The following is a 15,335-nucleotide window of genomic DNA, read 5'->3' as shown; positions in this document are numbered from 1 at the left end:
ATACTTTTAACTGTGTTTCTTATCTATTAACAGTACAGTGCAGCTACAAATAGTAATAGCATTGCCTTATTGCACTGATCCACAAATGGCTATTGGCCCATGGGTCTAAGAGGAAATGATCACAGATCTACAATGCAGGTTTGAGATCTGTGGAAGCAATGAGTGGGAGGGTAGTGGTTATCTTAACACTTGGTGCAACTTGGAGCACCAAGTTCTTCCTGCATTCAATTCTCTTGGTCATAGTGCACAGCAAAATGTGAAAGGGTCCAAAACATTTACCTCCAGGCATGCAAGATGTACATCTTTAATAATACAGGTTCCCTTTGATAGTACAAGCTGTTTAAGTAAGAGGCAGTCAAGCTCCAATGTTGCCAATCGAACTTTCCCATCTGTAAAAAAAAACAAAGTTATCCCATAAATAATAGCAACGCTGATTATTGTTGTTAATGTAATCATGCATAAAATACAACAGCTACTCTTTACAGTAAACCCTGTGAAGCAATTTGGGATGTCCTTCAGAAGCAAAAGGCACTATAGTATTTGATATAATGCTATTCATTTTGGGAGGATGCCTCAAAGCACTTTACAGGATTTACTGAATAGTGCAGTGACTGTATTTTATGGGTGAAATTGGCAACCAATTTGTGGACAGCGAATGACCCGTACACAGCGATGAAGTGAATGAACAATTTTATCTAGAGATTGTTGGCCAGGACACTGGGAGAAACTCTTTTCAATAACCTATCATGACATGGAATCTTTAACGTGCACCTGGACCTCAGTTTAACCCTCATCTGCATGAACCCTCAGTCCAGTGCAACTCATCCTAGCATTGCACTGGAGTGTCAACACAAACAATGTGAATATGTGGGAAACTAATTTTCCGTGGCACTGCTCAAAAAGCAAAGGGCATATCTCCCCATTGTGAATATGTGAAAATGACCAACCGCATTATAACTGTAATTTCCCTCGAGTAAAGATCATTACAACTCAACTGCACTAGAACATAAATTAAAAGCTCACATTATAAACACCAACAGATAAGGGAAGAGAGCAACAACAACAACAACAACAACAAGATTCCATTTATAAAGCGCCTTTCACGTCAGGAGGACGTCCCAAGGCGCTGCACAGTTGGGTCATGACCCGAGCAGGGGGGAAATGGTCAGGGTGAGGGGAGGGAAGGGAGGGAGCGAGGAGGGGGGAAATGGTCAGGGTGAGGGGAGGGAAGGGAGGGAGCGAGGAGGGGGAAGAGAGTCGAGAGGGGAGCTGAAGGCTCGGTCAAAGAGAAAGGTTTTGAGACCGGCCTTGAAGGAGGAAAGGGAGGAAGCAAGGTGAAGGCACTGCATTAACAGGCATTCATGGTATTATTCATGGTAGAAATGAAAAAGGGGGTGATGATACAGCCATATGACACTACGTACAGGAAGTGGCTATACAGTATTTTTGGAAAAGATAAGACATCACTCAGGCCGCAGTTTGCGTTAATGCTAGATGTAAATTTAGCCTTCCTGGAAAGTAGTTAAAAAGAAATTAATAATAAATTCCTTGAAACTTCTGCTTTCAGCCATCTCATTTTTCTTTTCCCCTTAAATAAAACCTCATACTCTATGTGCATCACCAATTTTCTTTTTATTCATTCATCATAGATTTGCATTAGATTTCCAGCAATTGAGTCGAGCGTTTGAGATATTTTGATGCTAAAGGCACTATCAAAAATGCATGAAGCGCTTTGACACGTCTCAGCGACGTGAAAGATGCTATATCAAATGCAAGGATTATTATTATTATTGATCATTTTTAATTGTAGAGAAAAGCATTCTATTTAAATGTTTTCCTGCTACAATGCAGCCTTGAGCATCACAATAGAGCAAATTTGATTATGTGAACTCTATGCACTGTGGATATGTAGGTCATTTAGTCCCTGTTGATGACAATGGGGAGATATGCCCTTCGCTTTTTGAGCAGTGCCACGGAAAATTTAATGTCCACCTGAGCAGGCAGACGGGACCTTGGTTCAACATTTCATCTGAAGGATTTCTGAGTTCAAAGCCCTGATTGAACTTTGTGATTCAGAGGTGAGAGTGCTATCAACCTAGTCAGGGTCACTTCTACAAAGAAATTTGAAGTTATTTATTTTATTATAATAATAATAATAATCCTTGCATTTGATATAGCGCTTTTCACGTCGGGAGGACGTCCCAAAGCGCTTCACAGAACACACTGTAAAGTGAATTGACTGTATATTTGTGGGCGAACGCGGCAGCCAATTGCGCACAGCAATGTCCCACAAACAGTCGTAGATTGAAAATGACCAATTTAATTATTGTTTTTTTTTTTTGGAGGGATTATTATTAGGCGTGTGGAGTAAGGAAACTTGCCCAAGGTTTCGCCCTGCCTGGAATTGAACTCAGGTCTCTCACTTGCAAAGCGAGTGCTCTAACCACTGAGCTACAGGACTTATCTGTTGCTAGGAATCCCTTAGGAATGAATGCTTGATGTAAATAACGAAATCAACATTCAGATAACATGTCCAGCTGATCTTGTTTGCACACCACTTCTATTTGCATACCACAGGAGCCAACTGAGGGTCGAACCGAATATCTCAGAATACTCTAGATACAGCTGGGGAGGAGAGGTGAACATAGGCATAAAGGAGATTTGGGAAGATAGATAATAATGATAATCCTTGCATTTGATATAGTGCTTTCCACATCTTCTCGACGTCTCAAAGCGCTTCACAGAATATACTGTAAAGTGAATTGACTGTATATTTGTGGGTGAAACGTGGCAGCCAATTGCGCACAGCAGCGTCCCACAAACAGTCGTCGATTGAGTTACCAACTTATTATTGTTTTTTTCTTGAGAGATTAATATCCACTTACTGTGGTTTCTTTGCCCCCTCCATCCCATCATTATGATTAGGTAACAAGCTTTTGGGAATTATGCCTCTACCCTCTGGATCTCTCTACCCCCCTACACTGGCAGAAAGGGAGCCTGGTACGGATCTGAGCGATTGGCACATAGCGTTTCATACAAGGATGTGAAGATTTTAATAAACTGCAACTTATGACTGCAGGTGCTGGGGTGTTGTAATCTAATAAAGTTGCTCATGGCATTCAGGAACAGGCAATACAGAGGAAGGCTGGCACAAGGATACAGTAGTAAAACTCCACCATAATGTGGGTTTGGTGTAGATCCTGACATTCTCACTGAAAGCCACTTCCTGAGCACCAGTTATTTAAATACTGTATTAGGGTACTGATCCCTGACTGTTCAGCACCTTTGGATATCCGCCCGACGTGAAAGTCGCTTTACAAATGTAATTTTGTTGTTGTTGAAGGGTCATTCGGACATACTTTTCACTTAGTTTGACATGGCAGATAGAGATGCTTACAGAAGCTAATGATAAACGTGGGAACAAATCTCACCTGGCTGTGATGATTGGTTCATTATTCTGATCAGTCTTTCTGCTAGTATATGGCTATATGTGTTCTTCTCCTCAGCTTGCGTCGAAGGAACGTGGACCTTTTCTAACAGAGCTGAGTCTATACCTGAAAAATGAGATTTGCGTCAAGATTTAAAAATAAACTAGTTTTCCATCATTATTATTAAAGCAAATGAAGCATTTCTTAGGTTATAAGATGCAATAATAATAATCCTTGCATTTGGTACAGTAACTTTCACGTCAGGAGAATCCCTCAAAGCACCTCATAGAATTTGTTTTAAAAAAAATCAGGACGCTTCCTTCAAAAATGACATTGCGATATTTCGAAATGGAGGGCTATTTGGAGGTAAAGTTGAATCTAAAATAGCACTCTGCAAAACACCAAAGGTAATTCTGGAGCACCTTTTCTTATAGAGGCAAACAATCCTCCTGCGGGGGAGAAGATAAACAGGGTCTCCTTGGAGCTGTATTAACTCCAATGTGATGTGTTTGGCAACGGAATGTCAGAATCAAGTCCACCCTCTCTGGCAGTCTTGGTAGTTCAGTTCCTGAGCCAAGCAGGTCCTCAGTACTCCAGAGCACTGCTGATCACAGACCACCCAGCCAGCCCCTGGGGGCAGTGATTGTTTATGCTCTGCTCCTGTTAACTTTGCAAGCCAAAGTTCCAAAGGGTAGGGTGGTTCTGGATGGACAAGCAGTGGGAACGTTTACAGACAGTGCTCTCAATGACGAGCTCTGTGGGTTTAGCTGGTTAGACTCCAGCAGTTACCCCAACGCACACTCTGGGGACCCCAAGCCTTGGCTCTTGCCAACCTGTGCCTAGTACTTTCTGGAATTAGGTAGGCAGGATGTGACCCTAAAGGATAATTTCCATTAGTAGATGGGATGCATGAAATTCTCAGTTTGATTTGGATACTCTTAAGCATGGTGATGGGGTTCTGCATGTGTCAGACACCTGGCTGATCAAAAAAGGGCAAGCAATATGACATCTGTGTAAATCACTACAAAACATTCTGCTCAAAATCCTGTTTAATGATCATCTGTTCTTTGAATAGCAGGTTAGGACACACTAATTGGTGGTGAGGAAAGAATATTTGGGTTAATGTTCCTTGATATGCATTCAACACATAAGGTTTCTAACTAAAATGAGACAAAAGCAGTGACTGCAATCTAATGAAACACACCATTCCAAGGTCAACTGTGTTTTAGTTAATCTAATACAGGAATCACTCATAGCATTTCATGGATTATGAGGTAAACATTTATTTGCAATGGACTGATGAGAATCCTGCTGCTCGATATTGTGAAAAGGCAACCCCAGGCATAAGCAGTGTAGTCATGCCTGAAACCTAGATAACAAGCACTGAAGCTAAATGACCTTAAAATTATTCAACAGTAAAAAGTGTAGTCAGAACAAGTTGATACATAGGAATGTAGTTGTAACTGGAAATCTTCTCAATTGTCAAGGAAGTCTCATCATGTTGACTCAAACCTTTTTGATTATAATAACTAGACTTCGGAGGCAAACAAAACAGGTAAACTACAAAATGCTGGCTCATATTGCAGCATATCTTAAACAATACTGATTCTGATGCGAAGGCTAATAAAAGAGCCTTGCATTATGAAAGGACTCATATTTAACCTCAAGTGTTTCATGTGGTTCTGAAATCCCAGTGTGAAAGTATGCATTCATGAGGCCAGCAGTCGCCTGCTGCACAAAATTATCCATAGTCTTGTCGTTTTCAACTTTTCCTTCAGAATGAAAGATTGACGAAACTTGTGATCAACAATTGGTTGGGCTTGATTAGAACTTTTAAATAAAGGAGTGAAAGAAGATCTGCTAATCTCATAAAACAGTGTGCTAAATCATACACTAGCCTGAGGGGGGATTCCAAAAGCTTTTAGAAACCTTGTAGATTGCACTTAGGTCTCTAAAAAAGTATTTACCCAGAATCAAATCTCAACAGTTTGACCTGCACCCAATTAGGAAATCACAGTCATCCAAGTCTACAGCAAATGACCTTGTCCAGTGGACTGGGTAAATGGACAATTTTATACTATTTTGCTCTTTCAAAAGAGCCAACACAATGGCCATTGAAAGGCCTTCTGTGTTGTATGGCTCTATACCGAAGTTCTTGGGGGGGGGGGGGGGGGGGGGGGAATGGACTTCACAAAGGCTTCCCCATAATTAGTATGAGACATAGTCCACCATACAGGATCTGCAATCAGTTGCGAAAAACAACCAGTTAGGTAAGACAACGGGCACTCAATCTTAAACCAGCTCATTTCAGGACAGGCAAAAATGAAAAGCAATAAATTAATATTTTGTCTTTTAAAACATCTTGATTTTTCGAGACATCTCCAGATACCATCTGAGTACTGCGCTGCACCTTAGGAAGGATATATTAGCTCTGGAAGGGTGCAGCACAGATTCACCAGAATGATTCCAGGGCTTAAAGGGTTAAATTATGAGGACACGGTGCATAAAGTTGGTCACTATTCCCTTGAGTTTAGAAGGCTGAGGGGTGATCTAATTGAGGTGTTTAAAATAATAAACGGATTTGATAGGGTAGATACAGAAATACTATTTCCTCTGGTGGGGGAATTCAGAACTTGGGGACATAGTCTTAAAATTAGAGCTAGGAGTGAAATCAGTAGGCTGTTTTTTACCCAAAGGGCAGTGGAAATCTGGAACTTCCTCCTCCAAAAGACGGTGGGTGCTGGATTCATTCACATTTTCAAGACTGAGGTGGATAGATATTTGTTAGGTCAGGGTATCAAGGATACGGGAAGGGCCGGTAACTGAAGTTGAGGTACAGATCAGACATGATCTTATAGAATGGCGGAACAGGCTCGGGGGCCGAATGGCCAACTCCTGTTTCTATGATTAACTAAAGTAACTGCAATTTATTGAGCCCTATAACTTTGTTTTCTGTTGAAACTATAGAGACTGTAGGAAAGGGGGGAAAAAAATCAGATGGTTGAAATTATATAAAAATCTTTGCATTTGATATAGTGTCTTTTAACATGTTATCGAGATAGCTTATGGGGTTCATCAGAATTTTACTGAAGTGCAGTGACTGAGTAGTTTTAGGGGAACGCAGCAGCAATTTGCGCACAACAACAAATTTAATTTATATTGTGCCTTTCACATTGGGAGGACGTGAGAGGTTTGGACCCGAGCTGCGGGCCAAGATGACCAAAGGCCCAAAGTGTACCATCCTGTTCCACTTTCCTAATTTTGACACAAAGTTATAGTTATAAAGCTAAGAGTTTTGAGAAATGTAACAGAAAGGATATCACATAGAAGTGCTGACTAAACAAGAGACTAAGGCTTTCTCTGGTCCAGACAGATTATGCTGGTGATAAGAGATGGATCTTGAGGGAAGTCAGGACGGAGTTCCAGAGAGTGGGGCAGTTAGGCTGAAAACCCAACCGCCAATGGACAGGGTAGAGGTTGTGAAGCAGGTCTGTTGCTGCTGAACGCAAAGCAATATCTCACAAACAGCCATGAAGTGAGTGAATTTTATTTGAGGGCCAGAACACTAGGAGAAATTCCTATTTCCTATTTGTTGGCCAGAACACTTGGGAGAAATTCCCTTCTCTTTACATCCCCCTAAACAGGAAAATTGGATCTCGGTTTAATGTTTTTATCTGAAGGATGCACCTCCAAAATCATAGAATCATAGAGTTATGGAAGGAGGCCATTCGACCATTGTGTCTGTGCCGGCTCTTTGAAAAGAGCTATCCAAATCAATCCCACTCCCCCGCTCTCTCCCCATAGCCTTGTCCTCCCCAAATGCAGCACATCCCCAAGCAGGGAGTTGAAGCATCCACTTAGACTGAGTCAGAGAGAAGCCAGATGACACACAAAGGAAAAATTCATCCATTTTCCTAATTTCCTGTGAATGACAGCAAGCTGAGAATTCGAGTTATAAAACTGACTAAGAGTTTTGAGAAATCTAACAGGAAGGATGTCATACAGAAGTGCTGATTAATCAGAAAGCTATGGGTTTCTTTGGTCCAGACGCAGACTATGCTGGTGATAAGCAATAGAAAAGAAATGAGATAAAAAGACAAACTGCAGATGATGGAAATCTGAAATTAGAATAAAAAATGCTGGAAAACTAGAGTAACTAGTCAATTAGTCTTAAACCAATAGGTGATCGTTTCAGGTGTCACATCTAGAATAGGTGGGGCAGAATCATAGAAACATAGAATTATGCAGCACAGAACAACAACAACAACAAAATTGTATTTGTACAGCGCCTTTCATGTCAGGAGGACGTCCCTAGGCACTGGACAGACAGAGTTACGGACCCGAGCTGGGGGTCAGGGTGGGAGAGGGTAGAGGGAGGGGGGGAAGCAGGGAGATCGGACGTACGGTCGAAGAGGAGTGTCTTGAGGTGGGTCTTGAAGGTGGCAAGGGAGGGGGCGAGTCGGAGGGATTGCGGAACGGAGTTCCAGAGGGTGGGTGCAGAGTGGCGGAAGGCCCACCCGCCGATAGTGTGGCGAGCAAGGCAGGGACGTGAAGTAGGCTGGAGCCCGCTGAGCGGATGGAACGAACAGAGTGGTAGGGGGTTAGGAGGTCGGAGAGACAGGAGGGAGCAAGACCATGGAGAGTGCTTTGAAGGTGAGGACCAGGATCTTGAACTGTATCCTCTGTGTGATGGGAAGCCAGAAGGAGGCCATTCAGCCCATTGTGTCTGTGCTGGCTCTTTGAAAAGAGCTATCCAATTCAATCCCACTCCCCCGCTCTCTCCCCATAGTGCTGCAAACTTGTCCTCCCCAAATAATTGGCTACTCCTCTCTTAAAACTTACTATCCAATCGGCTTCCACCACCCTTTCAGGCAATGCATTCCAGATCTGAACAACTCGCCATGTGAAAAAATTTCTCATCCCCTCCTGTTTCTTTTAACAACTACTTTAAATCGGTGGCCTCAGGTTACCGACCCACCCGCCAGTGGGAATAGTTTGTCCTTGTTCACCCTATGGAATCCCCTCATAATTTTGAAAACTTCTGTTAAATCTCCTCTTAACCTTGGAGAATAATCCCAGCTTCTCTCGCCTCTCCTCATAACTGAAGTCCCTCATTCCTGGTACCATCCTGATAAATTTCCTTTGCACCCTCTCCAATGCCTTGACATCCTTCCATAAGTGTGGTGCCCAGAACTGAACGAAGTATCTCGCTGAGGCCTAATCAGTGTTTGATAAAGGTTCATCATAACTTCCTGACTTTTGTATTCTATGCCTCTATTTATAAAGCCGAGGATCCCGAATGCTTTTTTAACAGCTTTATCTCCCTGTCCTGCCACCTTCAAAGATTTACTTATACGAACCCCCAGTCACTCTGTTCTTTCATCCCCTTTAAGATTGTACCATCAGCTTATATTGCCTCTGCTCATTCTTCCTCCCAAAATGCATCACATTGCATTTCTCCACATTAAACTTCATCTGCCCCATGTCTGCCCATTTTACCAGTCTGTCTATGTCCTCTTGCAATCTGCTACTATCCTCCTCATCTTTTACTACTTTTCCTAGCTTAGTATCATCTGCAAACTTGGAATCTGTACACCCTATACCTAGGTCCCGGTCACTTATATAGATCAAAAAGAGCAGTGGTCCCAATTCCAACCCCTGGGGGATACCACTGCACATTTGCCTCCAGTCAGAAGAAGGCTTTTAAAAGAATAGCGGAGGACAACAAGACTAGACTAAGACACTAAATATTGGGAAGAAGCTGAATTAAAACTACCCCAACTCCAACATATTGAGATAGTTCCTGGGTTATTTACACATTGTGAACTGTTGGAAATGAGCACAGTGTAAGCAAAATCCACTAAGCTCTGCATGACAAGTCAGAGTAAAATAAGATTGTGATGAGCAGTATCACAAAACAATATCCAACAAAAGTATAAATGTGTAAGTATAATGAATAAATACAAGAGTAAAAAGAATTATTTATCAACACTTTAAGCAGCAACATTGATATTTGTGATGTAAGTTCACTTTGATGCTCTACAGCAAATTCATATACAGTGCAATGTTTTCACTAATTATCTCTCTGACCTGCTCATACCCCACTCCTCTGCCCATCCCCTTCACTCTCACACAAGCCTGATCCTTGACTCCTCCGCCCTCCCATTGGTGACCGTGCCTTCAGCCACTGTGCCCCTAACCTCTGGAACTCCCTGCCTCAATCCATCTGCCTCACCTTTATCTATCTTTAAACCTTCTAACTCTTTGACCGTGCTTATGGTCACCTCCTCCTCATTCAGCACCCTGCCTGCCTTGTCACTGTGCAAATATCCAGCAGCCAATTACAAGGGTTTTGGAGCAGCAGGAAATAAACAATCACATAGACAGAACTGCACATGGAAATGCCGTCTCCTGAGCAGCAACCCAGAGCAAACGAGAAGCACATTTTCTCAATTTAATGATAAACCAAGACTAACCTTTGTTGTGAGACAATGCGAAAAGAAGACACAAAACAAACAGTGTATAATAATCCTCTTCAGTGCAGTTCAGTGCATTGTACACCATATCGAGAAAGGGCCTGCGAAGTTAGCATAAAAAAAGAAAAATTGATAAATCATATAGTTAATGATTACTGCTATAAGACCATTTTTAATATACAGTGCAATGAACTTGGAATTTAAGTGTTTTGGGACATCCTCCCAATGTAAAAGCTGCTAAAAGAGTAAATTTTATGAAGTCATAAATAAGTTCAATTTGAAATCTTCTGTGACCTTTAGCTAGGTCAGCTGTAAGCAGAACATTTACAAACAGGAATGTAGTATACTACCAAATAATCTAAATGCAATATTCCTAGCTAATATGTTGGGTAGGGGAAGGGATTAAATAAACACAGATGGTAAACTGGTTTGCTAGGGGTAGCTGTTACAGCAGTCAATGGGAAGTGTTTTAGACAAACGGATGCAGAAGAGCGTTACAAGATATGGGTAAAGAATCAGGAAATAAGAGCAAATAATTGGGTGGAGGTTGATTGTTTCTTGGAAGAGCAAACACCCGAGTGAAAAGCATGATTTTTAGGTTTTCACATATTGCTATGGTTTTATGAAAATGGAGAAGCAACAAATTCCCAGAACTGTCCTCAGATCATAGACACAGAGCTTAAACAACTGCCAAATACAGAAGTTGTCAGATTGGCTCAGTTAATAGCACTCTTGCTTCTGAATCAGAAGGTTTTGGGGTAAAACATCCAATGGAACTTTGTGGTCATAGTCTATGCTGATTCTCCAATACAGTGATGGGGGAGTACTGGATTGTCGGAGATGCCATTCTTCGGATGAAACGTTAAACCAAGGTCCTGTCTGCCTGATCTTTCGAACATTAAGATCCCATAGCGATACAAAAAAACAAAGCTTTTCTAATGCCTTGGCTAACAATCCCTCAGATAAAAAATAACTTCATGACTGATGGTGGGATACTGCTTGTGCAACATGGCTGCCAAGTTCATTGACCAAATATAGCTGCTCCTTCAAAAAACTCTTTTGAGTAGCTCTTTGAGATATTGACGCAATAAGACTATATCAAACGCGGATTATTACAATGAAGTACAATATTTCTGAGACATCAAATGCATCTTCAAATTGCATTTGACATAAAGTTGCATTTGACATAAAAAGTGATTAATTTTGATATATTTTAAACATATTTTTAAAAAAGCCAATCTCCCAAAGAAATTACAATAGAGCCGACAGACACTAAAAACAGCCTTCCTTTCCGCTAAATATTTACAACAGAGAATCCTTTTATGAAGACAGTGAACAAATTGCTATTTTTCACCAGTTAAGAGAACATTTGTCTCATTTCTCTTTGATGTGCCTAGAATCCAATGATTTGCACCTTTTCCCAACATTCTTCAGGATTCTCAACTTCACAAATAACAAACGTACCTGTTTTTTCGGCTGTCTATCTTGGCAGCAGCAGCAGCCGTCTTTTCTTCGTCAGTGGTGTTTTGTTCAGTCAAGCATGAAAGCGGGGGATCTATGATCTTGCATCTCTCCATAATAACCATTTCAATTTCTTAAAACAAAACACACTGTATTTTTAACTAACAAAGTCGATTGATTTGGATCAAGAGTCCCAGTTACGAACATAAATACCTCAGATTTTATTTGATTATGCTTACCTTTTCTAGTTTTCACCAGAATAGAGGCATCCCTGGAGTTTAACCAGTTAAACCTGAAGTTTGCCTTTAATAGCACTGTTTGAGAAACATTTTGCTGCTTGCCCCCTTGGGTGCACCATTAGGGCTTTGGCTGGAAGGCTTAACAAGCGCTGAGTGGGTAAGATCTCTGTCACCAGTACTCCGGGGCACTGCTGATGGACCAGCCAGCACTGCTGATGAGCCAGGCTGCCTGGTCTGTTAGTATCCGTGCCCTGGAGTGCTGGGAGCCCACCGAGCTGAGGAATTAGAACACCCAGACCATTACTAAGGGTTGGCTGAGTTTTTTTTTTGCATGTCATGGTCCTTGGATTGTTTTGGTGTGAACAGATATGTGCTTTTAGCAGTCTCCTCTTAGGTCATAATAAGTACCAGTCGGCTTTATGGTAAAAAAAAAGCACCTATAATTTTAAATAAAATTGGGAAGCCTCATATGAGAGGCCATAAGATTGGTTGATGGAGAAAATAAAGATTGGGCAACAGGAGATGCTTTCCTGAGGGTGAATTAAGACATATTATAGAGTAAAAGGAGTTTCACTTTGCTTCTGTCTTTTTCCTGAGCAATAATAAGGCTCATTGTTGGCCCCAAGGTGTGCACTACAGCACAAGCATCTCTCAGTTTGATGTACAGAAGGAAAGGAGATGGTTTTAACCCACTGAAATGATCATATTCCTTCATATTCAAAGTTCCTGAGCATCTCCCAAACATCTTGTGACAAAAATAAAATTGACATTTGCAAGGCAGGAGGTAATTTTCAATCTTGACCACATCTGGTCATCATAACCAATGGCTACAAAAAATAGCTATGTTACATTATAAAACCATTGATTTCTTAGTTGTAAACTCCTGGGCAGGAGAGTGGATTGATCTAATGCACTGTATCACAGAGGAAGGATGCAGGTTTTACACACAATTCCTCAGTTACCGACTTGAACGGTACCAACTAGGTTAAAATATCAGCAGTTTTGTAGGAAATTTGCATTCTTGACATCCCATTGGGAGATTGAGAGATGCACAGATTAGATAGGAGTGGGGGTGGGGGCAGGAGATAAAATAGTCTTAATGGAAAAGATTAATGTGGCTAACAGAATGTTCCCTTAACCAGCCCCTGTAGAATAAATAAGGAATTAATGAATGCCTCCAAAAATATTTCCTTCAAACATAAGTTGTCATTAATATTGTTTACCGTATTCAATAACAAATTGTACAATTTGTGAAATCCATTGTGGATTAATGCACGAATGCTGCACTTCAGATGCACAGAATTATCTCTGAACCAATTCTAGTAATAAATTGAGCAAAATAAAGTTAAAGGGAAGATATTTTCCCCTCCCGTATTTGACAATGACAACTATCCTCGAAGGAATAAATACATTTCACAGAAGAGTCTGAAGATGTGATGCAGCTAGTTTTGTTCTCAAAACCATTGCACAAATTGGGATTGAAATCCCCCACTACCCTAGAAATCCAGAAAACATCACAGCATCATAGATCATGAATCAGTTATTGTTAGAAGTTCTTAGAGAATCACATCAGTAAAAAAGCATTGAGATAGAAAAAAATAATTAGTTATGGTAAGACCTGGCTGTGTAATTAAAATATCAAATAGCCTAAAACTGCTCAGCACATCAAAGAAGTGTAAACCTCAAATGTGAATTTGACACGAGGGTCAAAATCTTTTTTTGAAAGCATGAAAATGTTTACTCATCTGAAATACTGTACGACTGCTCAGGACATGCCCTAGTTTTTTTTATATATATATATATAAAGCAAATTCTATGTTACAATCAACTTGGCTTATTCTGCTTTTTTTTAATAAAAAGGCAGACTAGTGGTAATTCAGCATCTTATTGCAACGGAAATACAATTAACCTAATGATGTCCTGGTGAAATTAAGTCTCATACATAGATTGATGAACAAATATATTTTTGGGATAGCAACTCATATGTATTGTGTCCCATGTTCAATGCGCATGATGCAGCAGTAAATATCATACGTTTTGTGTTACATTGTCAGTGCACATGATTCAAGGCTTTTTAAAATTAGTTGTGTAAGTTTCTGGTCCTCTCCATACAATCTGGATGAATAATTTCTTGTTTAGATGTTCTTTCGTGTTCATTCATTTTAATTCATGCCTTGCCCACGTAATCTACTTTGTGTACATTAGAACAATAAAAATTACAATTTTATTTTTGGCATCTTTTTGAGCTGATTTAAGATGTGCTCAGTGAAAGAGTAGATACACTGGGCCAAATGGCTTTCTTGTGTGCTGTAAATTTCCACGTCAACATTTTGGAGAATGCAATTTGCTTCTAAATACAGTGTACAGGATTTTGACCCCCTGGTACCAGGACGAATTTTTGGCTTAGCTGGTCAGGTAATTGAGGAAGTCCAACTGCAAATAGTTTAAAATCGGTGTCAGACATCAGGCTTTTGCTAAGAAAGAAATTAGGCAATTGTAATAAATCATTCACAACAGGTTTTACTCCAATTAATGTTACATGCACAGTATATTATTGCAGAAATTTGATTAGTGCAGAAGCAAGTTTTGGTTAGGATCCTTAAAATTCTACAAAATAACTTTTGTCGACTTTGTGAAAAAAAACAAAATGCGCTTCAACTGTTGATGTCTAAGTTTTTTTTAAAAAAAGTTACTTAACAAGTTTTAACCTCTTGAGGATAATAGCCATTCTGGAACATATACAATTTTAAAGATTGTAGATTCAAATGCTAACTTTACGAATTCCCCTTATTTCAGACAGGGGAAAATTTGCAATTTGCCTCTGCACCACAAGCTCTACATATGAAGCAGAGCATTTAGGGTAGAGTTTCTGCTCTGGACTCTTGTCAGGCTTGGCTGTGAATCTCTTCCCCCTTCCTCTCTTTTAATACCTTGGTTTATTCCTTTATTCCCATCAACCAGAATGGAATTAGATCACGTCATATTCTGGAATCTGAATATTGAGACATTTACATTATTCCAATGACAGTTAAGAAAATTTTTCCTTTCCTTTCGAAGACGAAGCAAGAGGGGAAGTAGCAGCAAAGTCATGCTTTCAGACAACTGAAACAAGTCAGACAATTTAAACTAAATTCACTTCCTATATTAGAATACATTATTAGATTGAATTCAAGGTAAAAACATAAAAAAACAATATTTCCCCTCCCCCATCCAAAAAAAGGACAAAGGGGCAGAAACCGTTGCAAGTTTCTCGCCTGCTATCCCCACAAGAAGCTACAATAAACAGGAAAGTGAGGTGATATCGTTACAATAACCTACCAGCGCATGTCACATAAAGAAGTGAGATAAAGGCCTTTTTACACTCCGCACTGCTAAAGCTTGATAAACTTACTGCCAAATATCAGGTCTCTTACCAAGCATCAAGTCTCAACCTCAATTTTCTCTGTTCATTGGAACAGAACAAATTGTGGCTAGACCTGATAGAGATCTTAAAAATGAAGGGTTTTGATAGAGTTGAGAGGAAAATGTATTTCCATCGGTCAGTGAGTCAATGACAAGAGGGTATTAATTTAAGATGGTTAGAAAGAGAACAAAAGGAAACAATTAGAATCTTTTTCTCTAAAAATACAGTGAGCTGTTTGGATGTGTAAATCCCTGCTGGTTGTTGAGGTGGTCAAGGCAGGGTACGGATTAGCTTTTAAGAAAGATCTAGATAAATATTTAAATAGGAA

General features: G+C 40.3%; 1 protein-coding gene across 4 annotated transcripts in view; it reads right to left on the bottom strand.

The window, feature by feature from the left end:
• The window catches only part of clec16a (C-type lectin domain containing 16A), a 110,649-nt gene that overhangs the window by 60,617 nt on the left and 34,697 nt on the right, over nt 1-15,335 (bottom strand). For all 4 annotated transcript variants that reach the window (XM_042340953.1, XM_042340955.1, XM_042340954.1 and 1 more), the window contains 4 exons: nt 11,369-11,498; nt 9,905-10,005; nt 3,432-3,554; nt 280-389 (listed from right to left, as the gene is read on the bottom strand). In XM_042340953.1, the coding sequence (XP_042196887.1) occupies nt 280-389; nt 3,432-3,554; nt 9,905-10,005; nt 11,369-11,498 (464 nt within the window). The remainder of the gene's footprint in view (nt 1-279; nt 390-3,431; nt 3,555-9,904; nt 10,006-11,368; nt 11,499-15,335) is intronic.

This window comes from Callorhinchus milii, unplaced genomic scaffold (genome assembly GCF_018977255.1).
Source record: "Callorhinchus milii isolate IMCB2004 unplaced genomic scaffold, IMCB_Cmil_1.0 Scaffold16, whole genome shotgun sequence".
Lineage (NCBI taxonomy): Eukaryota > Metazoa > Chordata > Chondrichthyes > Chimaeriformes > Callorhinchidae > Callorhinchus > Callorhinchus milii.
The sequence above is the reverse complement of the archived record's forward strand: the minus strand, read 5'-3'. Positions and strand labels throughout refer to the sequence as shown.